At 38.0% G+C, this 10,234-nt stretch overlaps 1 protein-coding gene across 7 annotated transcripts in view; it reads right to left on the minus strand.

Moving 5' to 3' along the window:
* Nucleotides 1-703: 703 nt before the first annotated feature.
* STOX2 (storkhead box 2) overlaps nucleotides 704-10,234 on the minus strand; it is a 153,088-nt gene continuing 143,557 nt past the window's right edge. For all 7 annotated transcript variants that reach the window (XM_027879879.1, XM_027879880.1, XM_027879884.1 and 4 more), the window contains one exon: nucleotides 704-6,440. In XM_027879879.1, the coding sequence (XP_027735680.1) occupies nucleotides 6,245-6,440 (196 nt within the window). In that variant the 3' untranslated portion in view covers nucleotides 704-6,244. The remainder of the gene's footprint in view (nucleotides 6,441-10,234) is intronic.

Genomic DNA, 10,234 nt, shown 5'->3' on the forward strand with positions numbered 1-10,234 from the left:
ACAGCACCTTCCTACAATAGATGTGCCTTTGTTTTTTATCTTGTAAATGTTGTAAATACTCACAGCTGACCTTGGGAAATAGCAATTCTTATGGCACAACTCTGGCAAATCTCCTGAACCCTAAACCTCCTCAAAACCTTCTTTCAGGTGGTGATAGAGAGTGGAAAAATGACACCTGCATGTTACATTGTCCACTTGGGCCTTTCCCATCAGCTTTTTTTGAAAAATAAGAAAAAACCTCCTTGCTAGAGCCCTTTCTCTTGGCTGTGTGCACCAGGTCCTCCTTTGGCTCATGAGGATGGAGAAGAGAGGAAAAGAGAGACTTGACACCTGTTGCTCTTGGTAACAATGGATTTCTCATTTCCCGGAGCTCGGGTGCATCTCAGCTGTGCACTCACGCATTCAGTGGAGACCACACTCCCCCTGCTCCTGTCACCTTCATGTCCAGTCCAAACCAGCGTGTTTCAAATTGGTGAATTTTCTCCCTTACCCTCTTACTTAATGGCCCAGAGTGCTTTTATAAAGTGTAGGGGAACACAGCAAGTTGTTATGACCCTTGGTTTTCTTTCTGGTTTGCTGTGCAAGGTTTCTATGTGAAGGAGCGAAACAGCATATTAAATGGAGATGTAAGTATATTCTCAAAAATGAAATGTAAGTATATCCTCTAGAAACACCGATGAGTGCAAAGAATCCACTTAGAACATATAACCAAATGTTATTTAATATCTTAAAAAGTAACACAATCCAAAATGGATATTTCACACAACACTACATAAACAACATGAACACAATATTACCATATGGAGGGACTTTCAAATATAGACTTACAAAAATCCCTGTCCTTTTTTTCCTTTAAATTATTATACTAAGCATGACAAGTAATCATCATTTACAATATGGTACACTGACACAATAAAAACCATGTTACAAATGTGCTGTTATAAATCAGTAACGTTAGGGAAGACATTTCATGAACTGCAATTATTTCATATGAAATACTATACAATATAAACAGAACATCCATCTTGGATGACCTTTACAGCAACCAGAGACCAAGTAATTTTTTAATTTTTTTTTTCAGTGCAAACACATTTATACAAGGCAGTCTTGGCTGCAAAACTCCCTTCTAACATACAGTAAGTCCCACTTGCATTTATTAACTCATTTAAACCTAATGCAACAGCCACATTCAGTCACTCACAGAAAATTACCTGCAGAATTATGATCCCTTTAAACTTAAATCTCCTCCACATATAAAAGTAACATCTGTGCCAATTACTCCAAGGGCCCTTTCATACTTCTGGGTGGGTATCCTTCGGGTGGCTCTAACCGCTATACAACTGGAGGGCAGTGCACCACATGGGAGATCACCCTTCCGAGGTGGGGAACACGTGGCGGCTGTCACGGCATCCCGGCTGGGTGGCTGTGCGTTTCAGCAGGGATTCAGCCCAGGCTGCCTTTCCAGAGCCAGGCGTGTGCGCGTGGCCTTCTGCTCCTTCTCTGCATTTAGTGTCTTGGGGCGGGGGGAGGAACACGGAAACCCTCAGCTCAGAACTGAGCGTCAATGGAGTTAACGACCCATTCGCATATCTCTCAGATCCGCGGGAGATCGGGGGAGTTAAGCCAGATTTACACTCACGTATCTGAAACCGACGTTTAGAGTGCCGCTATAAAAGAAGTGTGATAGTCCCGTTTTCTTCTAGCACCAGCTTGGCTTTCCGTGGGTCCACTGCATGCCTCTCATGCAGGAACGATGCACTTTACTTATGCTGGGGGGAACATTTTAGATATATACCTTTTTTTCCTCTAAAGAATTTTGTAAAAAATAGAACTTTTCTCTCTAATACTGTACAGTTTTCTTCAGAAGAGTAAAGAGAATTGTAAACTGCGGGTAGGACGACGAATTAGGAGTGCTATTTGCTTTCTCAGCACAACAATTTGAACAACTGTGTTGGGAAAAGCACTGCAAAATGTATTTGAAAAACAAATTTTTAATTAACATAACTGTTTCTAAAACCAGTGCTGGCAGTACTCGTATGACTGAAAACTTGGTTTTGGCACTGCTAATCCAAGAGTGTCTGCAGGGCTGTAAAGCAGTTTCTCTCTTACTTTAGCAAAGTGAAAGCATCAAAAGAATAATTTCGGAGTATAAACATGGAACACTTTGGAACACTTTGGTTAACTATTAAACTTACTCCAGTAACTTTAAGAAAGTAACTGGTTAACGAATTAGTCTGCAGACTCTTAGCCTTAGCTTTTTTCCAACGGGCCTGGACAAAAAGCAGGGTCAGTGAACTCTGCCTAACTCGCAGGCTCACAAGGGTTAGCTAGTACCATATCAAGTGCTTCGAGACCCTCAGGCAAAAAGGTGTGATTTAAGTGCAAAGTATTATCTGTGTTTATGACGGCCTCTGAATACTGGTTTGCTTGTTCTCTTTTCTTAAAATGACTACTGCTGGCAAACACTTAGGCCATGGTTTTCATTAAAATGTTTGTTTTCCAATACATTTTTACTTTTTAAAGTTGAGTGAACATTGTTTCGCATATAACAGTCATTTTTCAGTGGTGCAGGTAGCCAAATGGCTAATGGTTTCTTCTAATTTTTAACTGAAATACAATGGCAAAATTAGCTCACCTGATGATTGTACGTTAATATGCACCAAGATAATGGTACTAGGTTTGCTGAAAGGTGTTCATAAATTGGGATTTGTATATAAATGTGATCTGCTTAGGTTCAACTGCCACTTTCTTCCTTTGGTTTTTGGAAAAATCTTTCTTCCCTCTTGAAAGGTGGCTTGTTGCAGCTGGCTACTTTTCAAAAGTCAGCTTAATTTTTCTTGGAAATTCGCCCATGTTCTTTGAACAACAGGCTCATACCTTGAGTAAGGGACCCTAATACTGCTCCCAGCAAAGTCAATTAAAGGCTCTTGGTAATTTCTATAGGAGCAAATGTTTTAGATGCACGCAATCTAGAGACCAGAGCGTGTACCATTAAAGGAAGAGCTGATTTAACATCCTTGCCAGTTCAGAAAAACCATGACATCTAATGTTGACAAAGATGGAGGCAGAGTAGGGTCCAAAGTATCTGAAGGCTGCCAAGAAAATACCCACAGTGTCTTCTGTTAAACCCCAAACTGTCAATCATATTTCACAGACTGTAGATTTTTCTAGTTTTCTAAATTACAGATACATTTTCAAGTTCTACCAGGCAGAAATTTAGCAGTAACTGGGGAGAGCATGGAAGGTTTCAGCCTCCCTTTCACTTTTATCCCAATTATGCAGCCTTGTCAAAGTCTTTAAGTGACTCATCTGAAAGCCATCTTTTTAACACTGTAGAAGGAAATTGTGGCAATGGAAACATGATGACTTCATATGCAAGCATTGACACACAAGAGAACGCCATGACCTAATGCTTCGAAGTTTTTAACCTTGCTCTGTACAATACACTTTTCATGTTGCTGCATCTCATCAAATTCATGGAGGTAGTTATATGTGTAAAAAAAATTACCACAAAAGTAACATGTTGTATTATAATAATACATATTAAGTGTGCAAAATGCCGACAGATTTGTGTTGACCCTTTACAGTTGAACACAATACAGATTCAACCTAATCTAACTCTGTAAACCTTTAAATTGATACATTAGAAGAATGACAGATAAGCAACCACGTAATACAAGGCTATGATTTCATCAAAGGATTAGGGTGACATAAAGCACTCAAGCTCCACTCTCGTGGTTTTGTTACAAGAACCTCAAGATGGAATTTCCTCATATTCCATTGTTGATTTTAAAAGGAAAAAAAAATAAATCAAGATTAGAACGTTTCTATTTGAAACTTCTGTTTACATTCCATATTCCAAGAGTCACATTAATATTGGTACAATGCCATGTCAACATTAATATGACATTTATGTTGTCTGCTGGTCTCTGGGAACTTCAGGAAATAACATACTATACAGTTCATAGGTATGTACTATCGCATTTTGTTGGAATGATGTCTTCTGTACAACCAGCTGCCTGCATAAAATTCTGATCAGCTTATGACAAACAATTACTTCCCCAAAGATGAAATCTGTTTTTGCTCTTCACATTTTAATACTGCTGTTAGTACTTCAGATCATCACTGTAAATTTTATCGTTTCGACATTTTTATTTACTGAATTGATACATACTACTGATGTCAGAGCTCATCTCAGAAACAAAATCACAGTCAGCCACTGCATAGTATATGACAATTCCCCACAGAAACTCTGACTCTACAGTTTGCATGGAATAAGTACGGCTGGAGTTACACACTGAATAATAAGAGGCGTCATGCAAAGCATTATATGGTAATTAGAGCATATCTTGGAAGGTATGATAAGGCAGAAGGCTAAAGGCCAAGTGACTTTGATAACCAACCAAAAGCACAATAATTTCCTTTATGTGCACTGAAAGGTCTTATTGCTCCTATGAAATGGAAATTATACACTGAAATAAATGAAAACAGACCTGTGCATTGACTGGGTGTCCTTGACAGAACTGGAAACTGATTGTGTCCAGAGTTAGAAAGCCGTTTTATAAGTAAATGAACTATATCCAATGGTGTAACATAAGGCTGAATCTTCAGTAAAGACTTCTGATGACAATAGAGAACATAAGTGAAGCTCAAATGACTTTGTATACAGAGTAATACATGTCACCAGAATCTGATGAAAATAGTGGATTTCAATATGTACAGTTGGGTTTCACACTTGTGTTCTACAAGAGCTAGATAGGGTAAACGTCCCTTTTATATGAAACAATTTGGGCTGTTGCACATTTTAGTATCTTTGTTATTCTTTCACCAGTTTATCTGTTCTGATAAAAAAGTCAGTTCGTTGCACTACCAGGTTGCATGAGTAACAGAGCAGAATGTGACCCTATACCTAAAAATTACTCTTGGAGTTTAACTATCTGCAGAATTTACTCTGCAGTAATTAGAACAGTACTAATTACGTTGGAGTAACAGTTTAGGGAGAGCAATTAGGATGTACTGTGCCTACAGGACTTAGATTTCTACTGCAAACCAAGTGGACACATTTAATTTCTAGAAACCAGACATGTCCACAAAATGCTAAATTGCAAATAACATCCACTGAATAAAAAGGCCAGAAGTTTATAATTCTCTAAATTTTGTTCTCTGATAATCACTACACTGTATGCTATTTTTAATAGCCTAATTTAGGCACTCTATTTAATAAGCTACATAAAATAGATTTATGTCCTTCCACTAGAAAGAAATCAATTCTTCAGGCCATACTTGTCATTTATATCATAAAGGATATTTTTTGTTCCAAGAAATTAGTTATCCTGATTCTTATATTAATGGCAAGTTGCAATACCAGAAGTGACACAAGAATTAGATTATCTTTTGAAAATATGTGAATTATTCTGAAGACATTTGATATATTTCGTGTCACTCCACATTGTGGCTCCATGACAGTTATATCTTTCCCTTCCCTCCCCACTCCCCCCTCTATGCAAAGGCCCACCTCCTCACTGGTGACTATGGAAGGTCAAGTAGCAAGTCTCACTAAGTAAACATCTCTCATACTTTTGAAACAAAAGAAGAAGCCACCTCCCTTCCCACCCTCAGTACTTAGCAAAAAGCAAATCAAAACAAAACCCAAACCTCCTTTTACTCGCTTAAACAGGTATTTGTAAAATTGTGTCACAAAAATGCACAGTGAAAATGACTGATTAGTATTAATAATTCACAGATAGAGCTGAGGTCATCACTTGTCATGTTTGGCATTGTTTTTCCTCATGGTGATCCTGGCTGGTTACTTTCAGCAGTGGCTCAGTTTTTGAAGTAAAAAATTATCAACTCTGCAGCAGAGTTTAGCTTCTGACCAGGGGCATCACACATCTGTGGCATTTTTTTAAATGAAGTTGGCAACTGCATGGACATTGAAAATGCAGATTACATTTACAGTGTCTAGACTTTCATATATGTGCTCAGTTACAATTAAGTGAAGCAAAAAGTGTACATATTATCCCTACTGCTATTCTGTTGCTACGGAGCCGCAAATGTGAAAAGCAATACCTCGAAATAAAGACTTCTTTGTTGCCCCTAGTCTACATAGCAGCACAGTTTAAGTAAACACTAAAACTGTGTTTGAGATGTTTGTTTTATTTTTCCCCAAAGATGTAAACATCAGTCCCAGTGTCGTAAACTTTGCTGTATAGGACGAGACAGACGATCTGAGGCAGGATGACTATCAGACACTAGTGACAGAAGCTTGCAGGCAGTTAGCAGGTTTCTGCAGTTTCTCAGCTTCACTTGTGGGTGGGTCTGCAGTGGCTCGGAAGTTGAAGGTTGGGCCTGCGCCTCCATGAGCAGGGCTCAGAGCGGGGTTCTGACGTCTGTTGCTTTCAACAATACTTGAAGTGTTGGATGCCAGGCTCTCACGAGTACTGGAATGGAAAAGAAATATATATACACACTCATATATGACATGCCTATATATCTATTGACCAGACAGGAAAGGAGAATAGAGTGTTTTGTAATAGGTTTCCTGTGTTTGCATGTAATGTCACATCAATGAGCCACCTCGTTTTGACGGTACACATGCGTTCCTCCAAAATGCATTCCAGAGGTGCTCAGCAGTCATCATATTGTAACACACAGGTACAGCATTAAGCACAGCTGAAGCTGTCATACAAAGCGTAAGCTGAACCAGTATCAAGCATCTGGATTTTTCACCCAAGGAAAGAGCTTCCATCTTGCACTTGAACATACTAATTTTCTTTCCTGACTGATGCACTTTTGCACAAAGTAGCTTCATCAAATCAGCTCTGTGACTGAGCAGAGCTAGGACAGCAATCGTAACACAGCATTCTCTGTTGTCTCCTCTTCCACCTCTGTTTTTATAAAAAAAAATACTAACTAAAAGTCCTACTTTGCATTAAACCCACAATGCTTCTAAACGTAACACTTTGATTTTGCTTTGCAGCTGAGACAATTGCAACTTACCAAGATACTGAGAAATCTTAACTGCCTGGTCTGTGATCATGCCTTGAACAACCAGTGCTGCTATTTCATCAGAAAATGGACAATGTCCCTTTCGTTCTAACATGTCGTTTATCCACAGGAATGACACGACACTTAGCACTTTTAAATATTAAGCCTTTTAATACATCTAATTATGAATGCAGAGGAGCCTGTATTTTAGTCTACACTTTTAGAAAACTAAGCCATGGAATGCTAAGGCTAGTTTTATCACTACTACTCTTTTTGTTCTCTTTACACTCTTTATTAATAAATTTTTGATCTTCAAATAATGGATTCCTGTGCAGAGAGAGATTTGCTTTCGAATGGCCACTTACGTTCTCTTCGCCTGTATCCCTATTTCTTTGTAAAATGACATTACCACTTGCTATGGAGATGTTTACTGAATATATAAGAGGATTGAATGCAGTTGTTAAATAAGCACTAGAATCAAAGACACTAATGACAAGAGTTTCGTAGTCAGTTTAAAGTCAACCTAAATTTACCTGCTACTGAAAAGGGCAGTTCTTGCCTGCTTTGTGTGGACCTGACCCTGCCACATGTTTCTGCTGCTTTCCTGATACTAAGCCTTGCAACCAATCAGATCAGGGACTGCTCTCAGTTAAATACCAGCCCTCAGGAAAATTAAAAATAAAAATTAGTGCTAGCATCAGGGGAAGAGTAGGAATGCACAGCTTCAGATGTGGCAGGTGAGAAACGTGTCAGTGCATGGCAGAGAGGAAGGAACACCTTGCCTAGATGCAGGGGCATATTTAAATAATCTTAAACTAACTGAATCTGGAAAATCGATGATGTTTTTAGGAAAACTCCCACAGATATTTTAAACTGATCAAAATGGTACTGATAATCTTCTGCCAATGAGTGCCTTACTGTCCAAGTTCCAAACAGCTGTGATGGGTGATGTATATAGTACATGATTTCTATGAGCTGCAATGACATATGGTGCACTTCTGTTGCTCATTTTTTGATTCCTCTCCCTCTGCTTTTTAATGAAAATAGATGCAAACCTTGGTTTTCAGAGATGATTCAGTATTGTATCATTCCTTATGGGACCACTAATTCCAGATCATCTTCAATTCTGATATTGCAAAATGACCATTACAACACGTATACACAAAGACCGCAGTGAGAATTTTGCATGCAGAGTAATGCCAAAATTATGACCACCTCTTTCTTTAGATGACAAAGGAGCAACAGTATTATATAAGCTCTAAGAATAAAGAAATAAAATTAATCTTGACAGCTAACATGTACTATATACAACTTGCATAAAAGCAATACACAAAATATTGTGAGGCTTTCTTCCCAGTGGTGATCAGTATGTTCACAAACTTTGAAACAAAATACTTTGGAAGTCAAATGACCAGTGCAAATCTCTTTACATCTGGCTTGTTTGGTTTTGGTGGCGGTTTGTTTGTTTGTTTGTTTTGTTTGTGTTTTTGTTAGTTTTTTGTTTGTTTTGTTTGGGTTTTGTTTGGTTTTTTTTTGTTTTACTGTCCTTTTTTCACTTTGTAACACTTCAAAAATATACTTTTTCTTTCATTGTCTGGAATTGGTAATTCTGATTCCCTAGCAATGCTGCACACTTCAGTTTGAATGAAAAGATACCACCCCACCTCAGGAAGCAGAGTCACATCATCAGTGGAGGCAGGAAGTCAAATGTTATATCATCACTGAACACCAGAAGAGTATACCTGAGAAACATCACTACGTGCATGTCCTCTTCTTATACTCTTCCCTAGGCATCTGCTAAAGGATGCTGTCAGATCTAGTTGGATTTTACCAGATGGATGCTGGATGGCTATTTTGTATTTCCTGGAAAAGGGCCTTGGTGTACATTTTTTGTTCTAAGGTAGGAAAGTAATAACAGCATGGTAATTATAGCCAAAGGGCTGAATTCACCCTCAGCTCAATTTATTTTTATAGACTTACACCAAGGAGTGACCAAAACTCAGCAAAATCATCAAATTTAATAATTTTGATGCAAAGCTCATGAAAAAGCCTTTGAAATATCCAGCCTATATGCTCACACATTCTGTTCTCTAGCTAGCTATGTTTACGTTAAACAGAAATTTTAGCTTTTGGGTAAATAATTAGGGGAGAAAATGTCTACCTTTGCATTAACCAGAAACACAAGTTTGATATTCAGCTGGCATACAAAAGTAGTCCAAGAACTGATTTTAATCCAGTTGATAACCTATCCTGGAGGTGACTCATACTCTGTGGAGTAAGGCAGGTTGATCAAGAAGCAAACACCATGACATACTCCACCACAAAACCCAACTGCAAGTATAGCACTTCAACTAAAGGAAGGGCTTAAATTTAAAAAAGAACAGTGTAAACAGCTTCATACAACAGTTGTATGTGAGAAAGATGAGAAGCATCTGCAGAACAACCAATAAACACAAACAAATTCAAAACCTTCTTAAGTTTTTTTTTTAGGATGAACTCATAAGTGGTACAATTAACTCAAATTATTTTTCATTATTTTACTCAGAAAAATTATACATTTGCTAAAAGCCTGCTCTAGTTTGATAATCACTGCATGCTGCATGAGGTTCACTAATTGCTGCCTTATCATTGACATCAAATGGGAGTAGCCATCAAATCCAAAGGAATTTATTTCACAATGACAGAACTTCAGCTGAAAATGAAATTTGGTCCTGTGTAGAAACATAAAATTTTTCACGTGCCTTTCTGGAAGCCTTTGCTATAGATGTAAAAACCCACATATTTCTGTGGAATAAGAACACCATTTACAGATAAAAAAAAAAAAAGGCAAAACCCCAACCCAACCCAAAAAAAAAAAAAAAAAAAAAGAAAACAACCTTTTTTCACCTAATACAAACCCACTCTTAAAGGTTTTATTTTTAAACATAGGCAATAAATAATTTAAGCTTAAGTAACACACTATAAGAAAACTACTATAGTAAATTATTTCTGTGTTCTTAGAGTCATTCTTCTGAACTCTGATGGGTTGATATCCAGGCCAAACAAAACTAGTCAAGCTCCATTCCATCAAGGAACTAGGACTGCCAAAGGTCAGAGAGACAAGGAAAAAGGCTGCAGTAAAGGATTCTGAACCTGGAAATAAGTTTGTGAAATCTCCAGGGCAGGGAACATACCAGTAACTCTCTCCTCCCTACACCTGTAAGACTTCTAGCACACTGAGACTCCCATGATGTCTGAAATCCCTGGA

Source organism: Empidonax traillii, unplaced genomic scaffold (assembly GCF_003031625.1).
Source record: "Empidonax traillii isolate 1590-97213 ecotype Southwest subspecies unplaced genomic scaffold, ASM303162v1 scaffold60:size2069287, whole genome shotgun sequence".
In the NCBI taxonomy this organism is placed as follows: Eukaryota; Metazoa; Chordata; class Aves; order Passeriformes; family Tyrannidae; genus Empidonax; species Empidonax traillii.